This window comes from Chiloscyllium plagiosum, chromosome 37 (genome assembly GCF_004010195.1).
Source record: "Chiloscyllium plagiosum isolate BGI_BamShark_2017 chromosome 37, ASM401019v2, whole genome shotgun sequence".
In the NCBI taxonomy this organism is placed as follows: Eukaryota; Metazoa; Chordata; class Chondrichthyes; order Orectolobiformes; family Hemiscylliidae; genus Chiloscyllium; species Chiloscyllium plagiosum.
In genome coordinates this window covers 30,076,728-30,094,919 of record NC_057746.1, presented here as the reverse complement: position 1 = coordinate 30,094,919, position 18,192 = coordinate 30,076,728, and the positions used below count along the sequence as shown (strand labels likewise).

The window sequence follows — 18,192 nt, the reverse complement described above, 5'->3', positions numbered from 1 at the left end:
CTGTGTCTGGGTGTACCTGTGTCTGGGTGTACCTGTGTCTGGGTGTACCTGTGTCTGGGTGTACCTGTGTCTGGGTGTACCTGTGTCTGGGTGTACCTGTGTCTGGGTGTACCTGTGTCTGGGTGTAGCTGTGTCTGGGTGTAGCTGTGTCTGGGTGTACCTGTGTCTGGGTGTACCTGTGTCTGGGTGCAGCTGTGTCTGGGTGTAGCTGTGTCTGGGTGTACCTGTGTCTGGGTGCAGCTGTGTCTGGGTGCAGCTGTGTCTGGGTGCAGCTGTGTCTGGGTGTAGCAGTGTCGGGGTGTGTGTTTTGCTGTGTACCATGCCATGGGTCAGGGTGCACATTCAGGAATGCAGTTATTTGCTGGGTTGACCTGAGATATATTCAGGAGCCAAGCTGGCCCTGGTTGTGTGGGATGTTCAGAAGCTCCTGGCTTCCTCCACAGTACTGGTGTCAGACTAATATTTAACATCATGGTGAAGAGTAAGTGACTGAGACTCAGTGGTTGACTTGGCAACAGGAAATATCGAGTACTTGATGTGTATGCTCAGGATCTATTGCCCTTGACTCTCTTTCAAAGACCCTAGCACCACTGATTGAACCTGGTGCTGACCTTCATTCATATTGCAGTCAGTGAGAAACTCAAATGTGAATGGATGAGACTCTATTGCTCTGTCTTATGCTCCCCGTTCTCTCTCACACACACAGAGCAGCACTGAAACAGACAGCTCCAGTTCAAATGGACAAGTATTCTCCAAATGTCCTGGCCTTTCACACGCACTCACAGTGTAATCCAGAGAGCACCACCACAGGCACCATATAGCAGAGAGCACATTAAACTGAGGCTCAGTCTGCCTTCTCAGTTATGTGTGTGTGTCGTGTGTGTCTGTGAATCTGTGTGTGCATGTGTCTGTGTCTATGTGCACTTGTGTCTGTCTGTGTGACAGAATGAGTGTGTCCATGTCTGTGTGTATGTGTATGTGTCTGTGTGTCTGCGTGTGTGTATATCTGTGTGTGTGTATGAGTGTGTGTGTCTGTGTGTGTGTCTGTGTTTGTGTCTGTGTGAGTGTGTGTGTCTGTGTGTGTATGTGTGTGTGTCAGTGCCTGTGTGAGGTTGTGAGTGTGTGTATGTGCGCGCGCGTAAGTGCCTGTGTGTGTGTCTATGTGTGTGTTTGTGCTTGAGTGCATGTGTGTGTGTGTGTGTGTCTGTAGATTGGATATAAAAGCTCAGCTGCAAAAGGCCAGGGGAGCTCTGCAGTAGTGCACTGCCAAATTCTCATCCCTCGGGCAGCATCACAACAAGAATCAGATTATCGAGTTATTATCATGCATTGTCTGTGGGATCTTGCTGTGCGTGCATAAGCTGCTGCCCACCTTAGACCACAACAGTGATGCACCTGAAGAGAGCACTGTGCTGTTTTTAAAGCAAATGCCAGTTGAAACAGGCACGAGGGAAATGCAAGTCAGGCCAGGGTTTGCTTGCTTCCCGGGGATGGGGGGACGTACCAGTTGTTCCTTTGGTGGCGACGGCCTTGCTCTGGTGTTGACCTTTCTCCCCCACCAGGAAGATGGTGTGTTCAACGCCAGCCTCCAGCCCTGTCAGTACGATGCTGCTGTTACTGGCAGGCACTACCACCTGGCTGCGTTTGCCAGTCGCTGACGAGTAGTTGAGGCGATAATGGTCAATGGAGGCTTCTGGCTTCTTCCAGCCCAGCTCAATGGTGGAGTTGGTCGCTGAGACTACGTGGAGATTCCGTGGCCCATCGATCACTGCAGCCAGGAGAACATAGTTCAGTCAGTGCACAGACCAATCCAGGAACCACATAGCACAGAGCAGACCCACTGCCTGTTACTGCAGTTACTGATGCACCAAATATAATACAGAGTGACTCACTGTCTCACAGCCCAGTTACTGACTCCCCAACACTGTCTCACAGCCCAGTTACTGACTCCCCAACACTGTACAGAATGACTCCCTGTCTCACAGCTCAGTTACTGACTCCCCAACACTGTACAGAATGACTCACTGTCTCACAGCCCAGTTACTGACTCCCCAACACTGTACAGAGTGACTCACTGTCTCACAGCTCAGTTACTGACTCCCCAACACTGTACAGAATGACTCACTGTCTCACAGCCCAGTTACTGACTCCCCAACACTGTACAGAGTGACTCACTGTCTCACAGCCCAGTTACTGACTCCCCAACACTGTACAGAGTGACACACAGTCTCACAGCCCAGTTACTGACTCCCCAACACTGCACAGAGTGACTCACTGTCTCACAGCCCAGTGACTGACTCCCCAACACTGCACAGAGTGACACATTGTCTCACAGCTCAGTTACTGACTCCCCAACACTGTACAGAATGACTCCCTGTCTCACAGCCCAGTTACTGACTCCCCAACACTGTACAGAGTGACTCCCTGTCTCACAGCCCAGTGACTGACTCCCCAACACTGTACAGAGTGACTCACTGTCTCACAGCTCAGTTACTGACTCCCCAACACTGTATAGAATGACTCCCTGTCTCACAGCCCAGTTACTGACTCCCCAACACTGTACAGAGTGACTCACTGTCTCACAGCCCAGTTACTGACTCCCCAACACTGTACAGAGTGACACACTGTCTCATAGCTCAGTTACTGACTCCCCAACACTGTACAGAGTGACACACTGTCTCACAGCTCAGTTACTGACTCCCCAACACTATACAGAATGACTCCCTGTTTCACAGCCCAGTTACTGACTCCCCAACACTGTACAGAGTGACTCCCTGTCTCACAGCCCAGTTACTGACTCCCCAACACTGTACAGAGTGACACACTGTCTCACAGCCCAGTTACTGACTCCCCAACACTGTACAGAGTGACTCACTGTCTCACAGCCCAGTTACTGACTCCCCAACACTGTACAGAGTGACACACTGTCTCATAGCTCAGTTACTGACTCCCCAACACTGTACAGAGTGACTCACTGTCTCACAGCCCAGTTACTGACTCCCCAACACTGTACAGCGTGACACACTGTCTCATAGCTCAGTTACTGACTCCCCAACACTGTACAGAGTGACATACTGTCTCATAGCTCAGTTACTGACTCCCCAACACCGTATGAATCTGTGTGCGTGTCTGTGTGTATGTCTGAGTATGTGTGTATGTGTGTGTGTGTTTGTGTGTGTCTGTGTGTGTGTGTGAGAATGTGTTTGAGTATGTTTGTGTGTGTGTGTGTCTGCGTGCATGTGTTCTGTGTGTGTGTGTCTGTGCGTGTGAATGTAAGCGCGTGTGTCCAAGCGTGTGTGTGAGCTTGCGCACACGTGTGTGTATGTATCTGTTTCAGCCCTTTTCAGTTCCAGACACTTCCCCAGAGTTACGGGAAATGGATTGTATTGGACATGAGCTGCTGTTGCTGTTTGATCTGCCTCCCAATGTCATGCCTTAGCCCCCTCTGTTTGGGAAAATGCCCATTCCTGGGGCCAATACGGTGACTGGGTAAGCTGTCACGTTCTGAAGTGTACTCACGTGTTGTGAGGGTCCTGGATACGGCCGGCCCCAACCTCTTGCCCTTCTTTGCCCGCACTGTCACCTCATACTCCTGCCCTGAAGCCAGGCCTGTCTGCTGGAACGTGCTCTTGGAGCCAGCCACGAGATGGGTCAGCTGACCAACGTCCTCCTGCTGGGAGGGATGGGACACATCAGGTGGCAGAAACCCTGGAATCACAGCTAACAGGCTCCCCGGCCCACCACCATCATTGCCATGACAAACCCCTACTGGTTGGTCCCGCTCCACCGCAGCAGTCAGGAGGTGACCCCGACCCCTGACCTCTCGTCCTGCTTTGAGCCACAGTGGAGAGGGTCATCCAGGCGGTGATACCCCCGGGGGAGGCAGGGGGTGGTGGGGTGTGTTGGAGGGTGGGAGCTGAAGAAGGGGGTGACGTTTCCCTCGTCCACCAGAGCCGTCAGTTTATGGAGCGGTTTAGTTGGTGAATCAATGAGGCAGGAGGGTCAGGTAGCAGAGAACATTTCACAGGTAACGAGTGATAAAGCCAGTAGGGAATTCCTTTCCTCAGGGATTTGTTGTGATCCGAAAGGTACTGACAAACCTCCGGGCATAATACCAGTGTGAACCTGAAGAGGGGTAATTGGCTGGATTTCGGGATGGTACATGAGGCAAATTAGGTCCCTCTTCTGAAGGGCTTGCACAGGCATTGCGGGCCGAATGGCCTCCCCTCTGCAGCTACATTTCATGACATTGTGTTGAGTGTTTCTGCATGAGGGGATCGGGGAGTGGGGTGCAGTGGTCCCAAACTGGTTTGTTTCTGTCAGTGAGTTTGGTAACTGTACCCAATGTCATCACCATCAGCACATCCCAGCCTCTCCTGACCACTCAGGGGTGAGGGGTCAGCTATGGCTGCTCAGGATTACTGGGCAATTCACTGGACCCTTTCCACGCTCTGCCTCTTTGCGCACGGTGTGGCAGTCAGTGATGGTAGAGGAACTGTTGATGGGAACTTAAGGGGTGGATGTTAGTCACTATTTGGCTCCATTGAAGCCACTTTGAGGTTAATGAAGGAACATCCAAGCTCTCTCTTCCTCCTTTTCCTCCTCCAGCTCAAACTGCCAGCAGCTTTCTGGAACCTTCTCCCCGTGAGCTGAGTGGGAAGCTAATGGGTTAAAGGTCAGGTTCTCCAGGCGGGATCTACAGACCCTGATTCAGGAAGGAAACTCCCCATCTCTCCCTCCACCCCCCTCCGACCAACGACAGGTAGGTCAGACAGGGCACACCACGGTGATTGTGCCCAGTGTGCCCAGGTCAGTTTTCTTTGCCCTAATAGGCCATAAGACTGGGACCTGAGACACACTCACATGGTGCCCAGAGGAAGGATTGATGCCAGGGAATCCCATCCCCCACCTACTTTCCAGTGAGGTTTGCTGGGGTGTGTGCCAGGCACTGGAGTGATATGGGCCAAACGCAGGCAAATGGGAAATCTGGTTGGCATAAATGAGTTGGGTTGAAGGGCCTGTTTCCTTTGCCTCCGTGACCTTTTCCCGGGCTGACAATCTCAGTGAATTTTGGAGACGCCCCTCCTTCCGGCTGACACTCGACCCCCGCACTCTCTCCCCCCGCCCCTCACCCCCTCACCCACTCCCCGCCATGGTTCTTTACCAGGGATCGGAAGGTGATCTCCCAGGAATCGACTGGAACCTGCGGCAGCTCCCAACCCACAGTCGCCTTGTTCTCCAGGACCTTCTTCACATGAAGCCGGATGGCGGCTGGGATTTCTGTAACAAGGTGGACAAAGGCTTTATCGAATCGAAAATCATTCAGAGCGTTCCCTGAGCAAGAATGTGAAGGCACTGACACGGGCCCAGTCCATCACAGAAGCCAATTTCCCATCCACTGACTCCATCTACACCTCAGCATTAAAGAGCCCTCCCAACCTGGTTATCATCTCTTCCACCCTCTTCCATCGGGGAGAAAATACAAAGGTTTAAACACACGCACCAACAGCATCTCCCCTGCTGTTAATTAGAATGCTGATGATCTGAGTGTTGATCTCGCTCTTTATACAATGTCTCTGCAGCTGTACCATTGTATTGCTCACTCTGTCCTGTTACCCTGATACATACTGTGTATGGTATGATCTCTTGGACTGTATGTAAGGCCAAACTGTAGCTGGGCACATGCGACATTAATAAATCAAATTAAATCCTGTGCTGTGTGACAGGAGCCTCAAATGAACCACAATGTCATGAAGATAATAAACAGGTCTTTGGCATTCTCAAACTTGCTCCGCTACTGAATACAATCAGGACAGCAACTCTGCTTTCTCTTCATTTTCCTGTCACTCCCCTTGGATTCCCTCAGGGACAAAGACTCTTGTCATTTCCGGCTTCCAATGGAATCCAGAAACATTCCGAAGGACTCGTATCAGACTCAAACATTAACCCGGTTTCTCCCCCCACAGAATGGTACCAGACCTGCTGAGTTTCTCCAGCACTTTCTGCTTGTGTTTCTGATAAATCAGAGCACTAGCGAACGCTCTGTGGGAACAGCAATACCTTGATGTGATGTGGTTCTAACATTGAGGTAAACGCTGCATTGTTTGAATACCATCCAAACTCAGCACCTTCCATTGCGTTCAGTTAGCTGGCCAATTCACAGGGATAAATTCCTGGCTGGGACACATCCTTTCAGGATCACATTTCCCAAGAATCAAACCACTCTGAATCAGTCCTTGCCAGAGTTTAATGAGGAAGTTTAAAGGATGGATCAGTCCCTGAGATGGAAAGCTTTCGCCTGAAGCCATTTACGTGACAGGAAACTGTGCACATGCAGAAATCATGGACGGCCACATCCACCAGGTTAGCATTTGAGTCATCATCAGAGCTGAATTCACATTATCCACGGTTTGGAAACATAGAGCAGCTCTTGCCCAGGGCTGCTGGAGGATAATGGAGTGTCAGTGGAGAGATCTCTGGTCAGTACTCATACACAGACACACCATGAGGTCCTCATGCAACACCCTTATTCAGAACAGGGCTTTTCCTAATGGTTCAGATTGCCTGGAACAGGCGTTCACTTTTCTATCACTTAAAGCGAAGGGAAAAAATTCAGCAATCAAATTGTGCACAGCAAGATCCCTCAAGTCAGCTTTAAGATGACGGCACAAAAGGCTGATAGATATACATAGATAGAAAAGTACAGCACAGAACAGGCCCTTAGGCCCACGATGTTGTGCTGAGACTTAATCCTAATGTAAAATATAGTAACAACCTACGCACCCCTCAACTCACTGCTATCCATGTGCATGTCCAGCAGTCACTTAAATGTCCCCAATGACTTCGCTTCCATCACCACCACTGGCAACGCATTCCATGCATTCACAACTCTCTGTGTAAAGTACCTAGCTCTGATGCCTCCTCTATACCTTCCTCCTAATATCTTCAAACTATGACTTCCCGTACCAGTCAATCCTGCCCTGGGGAAAGTTTTCTGATACTGGCTGAGGGATTAATATTAAAATCATCAAAAGGACAAGACTCCCAGAACAGGAGGATCCTGCTTTTAAATCTTCATTTGACGATTTGCTTTGCAAAATTCACCAGCGTCACAAACTGATGGAGCTCATCACACTCGAGTGACTTTGAGTTAACTTCAGAGCCATTCAAATGCGGAGAAAACTTTTAGAGTGGTTCCACACAGCTGCTGTCTTCGTAACTCCTCCACTCCTTCTCTGGACACGGCCCCTAGAAGGTTCCCATATTTATCACACCTAATGCAGCTCTCGTCCCTGTGGATACGCTCGGATCCCATCACTGGCAAGAGATCTTTCCACAGCCCTCCAAACCCGCCCCTAGCGCTAACCCCCTGCCCCCAGCCACCCTAACACTCAACACACCAAAGTAGCCTTGCCAAGATTATCCACAAACCCAATCAGACCTCCCGCAACAGCTCAGCCCAGACCATCGGCGCCTAGCACCCTCCCCCCGCTTCCTTTAGTGGGAGATGTTGGAACAGAGCAGGGGCCTAACCGCTGGTCATGACCCTGGACTTTGGTTGGCATGCTGGCCCCAGCCTTTTCCATTCCAGACAAGCCTGGCAGCCAATGTGGTACTGAGCTGCCCGAGAAACAGCCAGGAATTCCAAAGTGGAATGTCAAACCCACTCTTACTTTCATCCCTGGATTTTGAACCATTCTGTCAACAAACAGGACATTTTTCTGTGAGATTGCTCTTTACCCTTCTTCATCCAACTTCAATAAAACCCTTCTTTCAAAATAACTGCTGAAAGTCAAAGGAGCCAGTCAGTGTCTCCTCCCCCTCCTCCCTGGCCTCATAGCCTGTTCCAAATGACTCTTCAAAGACATTCTTCTGTTAATCGCAATGTTACAGCATCACCGGGCAAAAGTGAAATCTCCTCTCGTTAAGGTCCCGTCAATTCATAGACTCCCTATGGCGTGGAAACAGGCCATTTGGCCCATTGAGTCTACACTGCCTCTCCGGACAGCATCCCACACAGACCCATAACCCTGCATTTCCAATTGGCTAATCCACACCCCTGGACATCATCCCATGGCCAACCCACCCATCTCTGAGAGGGAACCGGAGCACCCAGAGGAAACCCACGCAGACACGGGGAGATCGTGCAAACTCCACACAGACAGTCGCCCGAGGCTGGAATCAAACCAGGGTCCCTGGTGCTGTGAGGCAGCAGTGCTAACCACTGAGCCACCGTACCGCCCCAACAATGTTAAACCAAAGCTTTGTTTGCCCTTTCAGGTCGATGTTACCATCCCATCTTGTAGTGTCAAAAGAAGATCGAGGAGTTATCGCCAAGGCACAGCAGAAGACAGGCTAACCTGGTCATTGTCAGCTTGTGGGATCTTGCTGTGCAAAAATTGGCTTGCACGTTTGCTGCAACATCTCAGTGAATTCGAAAGAGGCTGTGCCGTGCACTGTGGGATGTGCCGTGTGTAAATAAACACAATCTCTTTTATCTGAGAGCCTGCTCTCGTGGATCATTGACAAAAGTCACTTCCATCCTTTATCATGCATTTTTATTTCCAAGAGGGCTTACTGAGGTCAGAGGGCAGAGCTGTAAATCTCTTAATTGCTTCTCCCTTGGCGATGGGACCTGACAGAAATGTTTGATCACAATTCGGAGAGAAGTGGAGCCAACAGCAGATGAAACCTGAGTCAGAGAGTACACCAGATACACTCTCCCCCTTCCCCACTCATAGAACCTAGGCCCAGGAGGAGGCCATTCGGCCCTTCAAGCCTGCTCCACTATTCAACATGATCTTGGCTGATCTCCTCTATCAATGCCATAGTCTGTTTTCTCCCCATGAACCTTATTGCTTTTAAATTCTGTCTCTTTCTCAAATACAGAATCATAGTGTGGAAACAGGCCATTTTGTCCAACAATGACCCTCTGAAGATTACCCCCCCCAGACCCATTCCCCTACCCTACATTTGCCCATGACTAATGCAGCTAACCTCCACATCCCTGAACACTGTGGGCAATTTAGCATGGTCAATTCACCCTAACCTGCACATCTTAGGACTGTGAGAGGAAACCCACACAGACACAGGGAGAATGTACAAACTCCACACAGAGAGTCGCCCGAGGCTAGAATTGAACCCGGGTCCCTGGCATCGTGAGGCAGCAGTGCTAACCACTGAGCCACCGTGAAAACCTTCAGTGACTTGCCTTTTGTGGAGGAGAATTCTACAGGTTCCTGAAATGAAGAAATGTTTCCTCATCCCAATCCTAAATGGTTTCGCCCGTATCCTGTGTGGATGGATCAGTCTCCCCACCCAGAAGGATCCATCCTCCCTGTATCTCATCCATCTGGCATTATTTGAATTAGAACTTGGTATGTTTATAGATGTTTATCAAAAATCAGGGTGAATATTGGAATGTGGGACACTTTTTCTCTTGAAGATCAACTTTTCGTATCAAGCATTTCCAGGGCCGAGAGTGACTCTCCCTGTGCCGTGTCCCTGTGTGTCCCCTAGCACCCAGCAGAATGTCAGTCCTTCATGGATCATTCCCAATGGTCTCTCTGAGGGAGAGATTTTGGTTTTAGGAGTGGTTGGGTTATAATGTGGGATCATACACTTCTAGCTGTGTGGTGTGGAGTGTGTTGGTCAGGAATCCCACCCACTCTCACCGCCTGGCATCACTGGGCGGCAGAGGGATGGTCACCTTGCCCCTGAGCCAGATTGGCCAAATGGTGAACGCCCGTTTCTTGGCTCCCAACTCCAGGGAATGGTTTTAGGTCAGGGCCAGGGTCGCTCATCCCTCCCTCACAGCACCTCTGAGGCTGAGCCAGCTCTGTGTGATTCTGTGTTAACCCATTTCACACCAGAGAGGAGCCAGCCCAGCCACACCACCCCCAAACAGAGAGGAACCAGGGAGGGAAAGACAATATTCATTGTCTGAAAGGCAGAGTTAATACAAAGTCCAAAACAAACATCATGTTAAAAACCAAAAGTCATGTCCTTCCATCTTCTGTAAGCTCATGGACATTGCTGGCACAAACCTGGGCAGAATGTAGAACCTGGATTCGCCAGTGAAGATAGGGGAGGCGATGGCCGAGTGGTATTATCATTGAACTGTTAATCCAGAGACCCTGGTAATGTTCCGGGGTGCTGAGTTCAGATCCCACAACGGCAAATGGTTGAATTTGAATTCAATTAGAAAACAATCTGGGGACTATCTGAATCTAATGAGGACCATGAATCCATTGTCGATTTTCGGAAAAACCCATCTGGTTCACTAATATCCTTCAGGGGAGGAAACTGCAGCCTTACCTGGTCTGGCCTATCTGTGACTCCTGACCCACAGTAATGTGGTTGGGCAGGAAATGCTGACCCAGGCAGTCACCCACTCATCCCATGAATGAGTAATAATAAAACTAAACCCTTCTCAGTCTGAGACACTGGTAAGAACAGACAATGAGAGATATAACTCGCGATCTGATGGGCAGTGCCTGACAGAGCAGCCTGGCTGCAGTGGCTATCTGTACAGTTATATTCTGCACTGAGACACCAGCCATGAGAAAGAGAGAAAGGGAAAGCAGCTCACCAATTGAACAATCATTTCCTGCGAACCCATCCTTGCAGACGCACTTTCCATCAACACATCGCCCTCGGTTGTTACAGTTCTCAGGACAGGTCTGGGTCCCACAGGAAGGCCCTGAATAGCCTGTGTTACAGACACATTTCCCATTGACACATCGCCCTCGGTTGTTACAGTTCTCAGGACAGGTCTGTGTTTTACAGGAAGGTCCTGAATAGCCTGTGTTACAGACACATTTCCCATTGACACATCGCCCTCGGTTGTTACAGTTCTCAGGACAGGTCTGGGTCCCACAGGAAGATCCTGAATAGCCTGTGTTACAGACACATTTCCCATTGACACATCGCCCTTGGTTGTTACAGTTCTCAGGACAGGTCTGGGTCCCACAGGAAGGTCCTGAATAGCCTGTGTTACAGACACATTTCCCATTGACACATCGCCCTCGGTTGTTACAGTTCTCAGGACAAGCTTTCAGGCTGCAGTCAGGCCCAGTGAAGCCTTTCCTGCAGACACACTTGCCGTTGACACAGCTCCCTCGGCGGTGACAGTTACTGGGACAGGCCGGAAGGCTGCAGTCCCGTCCTGAGAAGCCTGTGTTACAGACGCACTCGCCATCGATACAGCGCCCTTGTCCGCTGCAGTCTCCCGGACAATCTTCGAGGCGGCAGTCGAAGCCGGAGTAGCCCTTGTCACAGATGCAGCGGCCATTGACACACTTGCCGTGGTCCCTACAGTCATCAGGGCAGGTCTGCTCAGTACAGCCGTAGCCCGTGTAGCCAGGGAAGCAGACACACTCATCATCGATACAGCGGCCCTGGTCATTACAGTCATCGGGGCAGCTCTCCTTGCTGCAGTCCTCGCCTGTGAACCCCTGACGACACACACACCGGCCATCCACACAGTCACCCTGGGGAGGGTGGCAGCTGGCAGGGCAGCTAGCCTTGGCACAGGTTGGCCCCGTCCAGCCCTGGTTACAAACACAGCTGCAGCTAGAGGAGCTGAACCTTCCATGGGCACCGCAGTCCACACGCTTCATACCTGGAAAGGGAGAGAGAGTGAACCGTTAGGCCTGGAGCCACCTCGACAGTGCAGCCAATCCTCCTACCCACCCACCGTCAGGTCACACCAAGGGAGATATCAGCCCCGAATGAGGCCATTCAGCCCTGTGCCAGGACTATTCACGCAGTAACACTCCCCTGCCTTTTCCAGACCCCCTAGTACATCCTGTCTCTCGGATGCCTATCTGAATTCCTTTCCAAGGCCGTGTTTGAGTCCATGCCCAACCCCACTCTCGGGCCATTCTGGATCAGAACCTATCGGTTTTCCCTGAGTTTTCCCCAATCCTTCCCTTGCCATTAGGGTCTGCTGCTCTCAATCCTCTGTTAATAGGGAGACTTTCCCTCTCTCCCCTCCTCTCTCTCTCTCTCCCTCCGTCTACTCCGTCCAAACCCTTTACCGATGATGACCTGATGAAATGGCCTTCTCTTGCCCAAAGAGAACAGCTCCAGTTGATCAGAACTGGGTTAACCTGCAGCTCACTGCAAGACAGCATGTGGAAATAGCACACAAGATGGCCAGCAACAGGAGCTAATGTTGTGCAATGAAACAGGATCTTAGGTACATCCCCTTCACCAAAGTCAGGGGGCTGTTGTGGCGGATGTAAGAGTAGCATTCCTCCTTGATCCTGTGGGATTCCCTCCAGAAAAGTTAGGTTTTAGATGTTGGATTGTTTGACAAGACAGCGGGACCCAATCCTGTCCCGAACCAACATCTACACACACACGTGACAGTCCGGAAAGGTCCATATAAAATCATGAGGGGCATGGATAGGGTAAATAACAAGGTCTTTTCCTTGGGGTGGGGGAGTCCAGAACTAGAGGGCGTATGTTTAGGGTGAGAGGGGAACGATATAAAAGGGACCGAAGGTGCAACCTTTTCATGCAGAGGGTGGTGCGTGTATGGAATGAGCTGCCAGAGGAAGTGGTGGAGGCTAGTACAATTGCAACATTTAAAAGGTATCTGATGGGTGTATGAATATGGAGGGTTTAGACAGATATGGGCTAAGTGCTGGAAAATGGGCCTAGATTAGGTTATTATATCTGGTCGGCATGGATGAGTTAGATTGAAGGGTCTTCACATCTTTACGACTCAATGACAAAGTGACACTTTACTTGTCCCTTCCCCCTTGCAGGGAGAGTAAGATTAATTTTAACAAATACCACACACTCCCGACTCCCATTCCTTGCTTGTCTGAGATGGAGCAGAAATCAGACCTCCAGTACACAGCAATACCACAAGGGGGCAGTGCATTTACCATCCGCAGGAAGTGGTCTGAACCAACAAACTCAATGACAGAGTTGAAGATCTGAGGTGTCGGGAATGTTGCCGATTGGTTTTGTGGTTATGTATTTGTGGCCTGTTGGCAGTCTGACATATGGAAACCTGTTACCAGGCGAAAGTAACTCCAAGACAAACCACTGAGAGGCCTACAGTCCTCCAGTTGGTGTCCAATATCAAGTGTCCACTATCAACACTTACACCAGCTCAGAACCACTTAGCACTGAGCAAACACCAAACCTGACATATGATGGGACTGTGCTAGTAATCCAGGGACCTGGACCAATCCTCCAAAGGCATCAGTTCGAATCCTGCTCCAATAGCCTCCCCAATCCCCAGGGAGGAGAGGAATAAAATTCAATGATCAAATCTGGAATAAAATGCAAGTTTTATGACGAATAAAGATCATTAAATTGCTCCTGCAGACCGTGTCAGTGGAAATCCCTGCAGTCTATCATCCCTACGGAGACGATTTCCCCTGCCAGGCTGGATAATCTAATCGAATCAGAGGACCCTCTTCGGAGGGTTGGTGTGGGCTTGTTGGGCTGAAGGGCCTGTTTCCACACTGTAGGAAATCATTCCTACTGCCAGGAATTGGAACATGTGCCAGACTGTGGAAATGTCACCATTCAGGTCCCACAGCCCATTCACAGTTTGTCAAATCCCAGTTTGTGAAGGATTTGCCTTGGAGTCTTCCCCCAAAGGCTTCACAATGAATTCTTTCACTGTTCCACAGGCTAAAGAAGAACGCAGTGCAATATCATCCCACTCAGTCAGTGATATTGCCAACCCATGCAACGGTGAGCCAACCACATCCTCTCTGTCTTTGAGGAACAGCATCTCATTCTCCGCTTGGGGGACCCTGCAGCCGTCAAGATTTGATATCCAGTTCAATAATGTTAGGGCCTGCACACTTTCTCCCACCCCCTGCTTTCAGCACTGCTTTCATGGTTCCCATGAGTAGCTTTTGATTCTCCGAAGCTCACCCTTATCGATCCTTCTGTCTGCCTGACTTGTTGTTCTCTCCCTCTGGCATCTGTCTCCACCTATCATTAATTCCTTCCCCCTTTTTTTGCCCCCTTGGCTTTAAGGATATATACACCCACCATTTCCTCGCTACTAGCAACTCTGAGGAAATGCACGAGAAACATTAGCTCTGTGTTTTCTCTACTGACACTGCCAGACCCGCTGAGCTGTGAGAGGTTTCAAGCAGGGGTGTGTTGTCGCAGTTACACAGAACCTTGGTGAGGCAGGTTTGGGCTCCTTTTCTGAGGAAGGATGCTCCTGCTCTCGAGGGAGCGCAGCGAAGGTCTATCAGGCTGATTCCGGGGACAGTGGGACTGATATATGAGGAGAGATTGACTAGGTTAGGATTGTTTTTGCTGGAGTTTATGTGGGGGAGGGGGCGGGGATCTCAGAGAGACTTATAAAATCCTAATAGGTCTAGACAGGGTAGATACAGGGAGGATGTTCCTGATGGGGTGGGGTATCCAGAACCAGTCCGAGGGTTCGGGTGGACCATTTAGGACAGAGGTGAGGAGACATTTCTTCACCCAGAGAGGGGTGAGCCAGTGGAATTCATTACCACAGGAAGTAGCTGATGCCAAAACATTGATTGCATTGAAGACGGCTAGATATAGCACTTGGGGTGAATGGGATCAAAGGTTATGGGGAGAAAGAAGGATGAGGCTGTTGAGTTGGATGATCAGCCATGATGGAGATGAATGGCAGAGCAGGCTCGAAGGGCCGAATGGCCTCCTCCTGCTCCTGTCTTCTGCTTCGTGTTTCTACATTTCTCCAGCAATTTCTATTTTTTTGCGAGAGTCCCTCTCTTTCACTCTCTCTTCCTCCCTCACTCCATCCACCGTGACAACGACAGCCTGATCACCATCCCATTATCGCTCCCCGTTAACCAAACGTCAACACATTAGCTTCAAACATTCCTGACAAGCGGATGTGGCATTCAACCTGCTGGCCCCCACCGGGGCTCTGGTTACAACTGGGCCGGGAGAGTAACTGATGTAGGCCAGAGCCTGTCAGTCCGGGAAGTGCACTGACACAGAGACTCACCACAGCACGGACTGCCCGAGCACTGCCTCTCCAGGGTCAGCACCTGCTTCTCCAGCACCTCCAGGCGGTTTAGGAGAGCCTGAATATCGTCGCAGCCACAGACCTGTGGAGGGATGTTAATCCTGTGAGTGAAGACCACCTGATTGGTGGGGTCGACGGTGTGCTCAAAGCTCTGGTCATCCCTGGCCTCATCTCGAGCCTCAAAGATGCGGGCCAGGGGCCTAGCGACGTTAGCCGAGCAGTTCCTGCAGTACGGCAGCTTGATGTTGTAGACGTGGTTGAAGGTGGTGGGGCGGCCGGATGTGGCGTTGGGCAGCAGTGCCCGCCGCTGACGGATGGTCTTCACAAAGATGGCGCAGTCGCCCCCCTCCAGGCTCACTGTGACCAACAGGAGGAGGATCTTAAAGGCCAGCCCCATCTCTGTTGCTGCAAGTGGGGGTGGGGGCGGGAGGAGTCCAGGCTTGTGCAGGGGCTTGGGGGTCGCGCCTTCAGTCAGTAGGTCTGTTCGAACACAGGCTCGTGCCACGATACCCTGGAGAGGGAGAAATGACACAATTAGTTACGGTTGTAAAAAAGGTATCAGCCATGGCTCAGTAGCACTCTGACCTCTTACCCGCGAGTCACGGGTTCAGATCTGACTGGGGATTTGAGAACACCAAACCAGATTGACCCCCAAGGGGAGTGCAGCCCCATGGGAATGCAGCACTGTCCGAGTGCCAACTTTCACAAGATGTATTCAAACCAGGCCTCTCCTGCCCTCTTAGGTGCCTAGAACGTATCTCATGGCAGTGTGGCTGGCATAGTACAGCTCTGCCCCAGGGCCTAGTGCCAATGTTAATGTCCCAACCAGCACCACTCGAAGATAGATAGACAGTCTACTCATCATGCAGCCTGTTTGTGGGATCTTGCTGTGTCCAGACCTTTCTAACTTACATTATAACAATACTCTTGTTGGAAGGATATTGTGAAACCTGAAAGGGTGCAGAAAAGATTTACAAGGATGTTGCCAGGGTTGGAGGGTTTGAGCGACAGGGAGGGGCTGAACAGGCTGGGGCTGTTTTCCCTGGAGCGTCGGAGGCTGAGGGGTGGCCTTATAGAGGTTTATAAAATCATGAGGGACATGGATAGGATAAATAGACAAAGTCTTTTCCCTGGGGTGGGGGAGTCCAGATCTAGAGGGCTTAGGTTTAGGGTAAGAGGGGAAAGAGACCTAAGGGGTAATTTTTCACACGGAGGGTGATACGTGTATGGAATAAGCTGCCAGAGGGAGTGGTGGAGGCTGGTACAATTGCGACATTTTAAAAATATCTGGATGGGTATATGAATAGAAAGGGTTTGGAGGGATAAGGGTCAAAAGCTAACAACTGGGACTAGATTAATTTAGGATATCTGGTTGGCATGGATGGGTTGGACCGAAGGGTCTGTTTCTGTGCTGTACATATCCATGACTCTATGCATTTCAAAAGGACTAATTGACTATGAAATGCTTTGGGATGTCCTGTGGAGGGGAAAGGTCATTTCGAAATTAGCATCTTTTTGTTCTTTCAGTCTTTCCATTGTGACAGTGAGCAGCTGTTGGGAAACTTCAGGAAAAGGCTTTTTACGAACCCAGCTCAATCTCTGACCATCAATCAGCTGGGTAGGAAGGCTACTGAGGTAAGGGAGATGGCTGGGAGATGGGGGAGGGTAGTGTTAGAGGCCCCACATCCCATGTGTGAACCATTGCGTGCTGACTGTAATGAGTGACCATGATCTAACCCTTCACTACAGGAAATCTGGGAATCTCAGAGGGAGAGAGGAAGCTGGACTTGGCTGTCTGCCTCTCTCTGGATTTCCCCAGGGAAACCGTTGGGCCCTGCCTAACTCCCTGTTTCCCCACCCCCCCATCCCTGAGCCAACCCAGCTGCTCTGCACTGGCGACTGCAGCGTCCTGGAACAGAAGGCTCCATATTCCAACTGAAGCTCAGTCACTCACTGCGACTGTTGACGTGGGGAGGCTGCAGGAAGGTGCATTTACATAGCACTGTCAGTGTAATAAGCTAGTCCAAGGCACATCAGCAGAGCAATGCTTGATAAGGGCACATCAGGATGGGGAGAACGAGACAACGTTTTGCAGGAAAATCTTGAAGGATCGAAGGGAAGTGGGAGGTTTCTGGAGGCCACGTGTGGAGTAAATCCTGGAGGTGATGACGGAGATGGGAATAGGGGAGGTTAGGTAGGGGCCTGGCAGCATTTCAAACCATTTGCACTGTAAACTGGGAGGTCAGGCCCAGGTCAGTGGACAATGGGTGGACAGGGCTTAGTCTGCATTAGATTGAGGGTTCCTGCACGCTGTGCAAGCCCTAAACACAGGGGGGCAGGGGGAGAAGGGATGGGGAGCAGGTGGAAACGATGCTTTTCCAAACAGCTCAATGCAGAACAAGGAGACTGACAGAGCTGGGAACTGATGGGAATCTGCCAGTTTCCACATACACTCGCTACATGGAGACACTCGCTACATGGAGACCCTCGCTCAAGGACAGGCTTCCTTAGGCAGCACCTGGCCTGGGCTGGGCCAGGCTCATTAGTTTCCACAATGTGTCACCAATCTGAAGGGGAAATAGGCTAAACCCAGCAGGGACCAGGGGACAGGCGGGGTGGGGAAACAGGCCTAAATCCAGCAGGGAGCAGGGAACAGGAGGGGATGGAGGGAACAGGCATAAACCCAGCAGGGATTAGGGAACAGGCGGGGGTGGGGAAACAGGCCAAAACCCAGCAGGGATTAGGGAACAGGAGGGGATGGAGGAAGCAGGCATAAACACAGCAGGGATTAGGGAACAGGCGGGGGTGGGGAAACAGGCCGAAACCCAGCAGGGAGTAGGGAACAGCAGGGAATTTGGGATATAGGCTAAACCCAGCAGGGATCCCGGAACAGGAGGGGATGGGGAAACAGGCTGTGATGGTGAATGTAGGGGAAGGCTCATGTGGAGAACAGGTTCCACCCTGAGCTGTTTCTGCACTGAAGAGGAGATGAGTCTCTCTCTCTCTCGAAGTGCCATCCCCACAGTCACACTCGAAAAGTGGCAGCCAATCAGGCTGGTGGGGGGAGTGGGGGGGGAGTGGTGGAAAGGGTGGGAGTCAGAGTGGGAGATGGGAAAGGAGTCAAGCTGGGTGTGGGAGTGAGTGGGAGCCAGGGTGGGGTGAGGGGGAGAGGGTGGGAG

At 51.0% G+C, this 18,192-nt stretch overlaps 1 protein-coding gene across 1 annotated transcript in view; it reads right to left on the bottom strand.

The window, feature by feature from the left end:
* LOC122541552 (tenascin-X-like) overlaps positions 1–15,520 on the bottom strand; it is a 110,919-nt gene extending 95,399 nt beyond the window's left edge. Inside the window, exons 1-5 of the mRNA XM_043678381.1 lie at positions 14,993–15,520; positions 10,592–11,623; positions 5,165–5,280; positions 3,520–3,673; positions 1,505–1,768 (exon numbers count right to left, since the gene is read on the bottom strand). Coding sequence (XP_043534316.1) covers positions 1,505–1,768; positions 3,520–3,673; positions 5,165–5,280; positions 10,592–11,623; positions 14,993–15,410 — 1,984 coding nt within the window. The 5' untranslated portion in view covers positions 15,411–15,520. The remainder of the gene's footprint in view (positions 1–1,504; positions 1,769–3,519; positions 3,674–5,164; positions 5,281–10,591; positions 11,624–14,992) is intronic.
* Between the last annotated feature and the right edge of the window lie 2,672 nt (positions 15,521–18,192).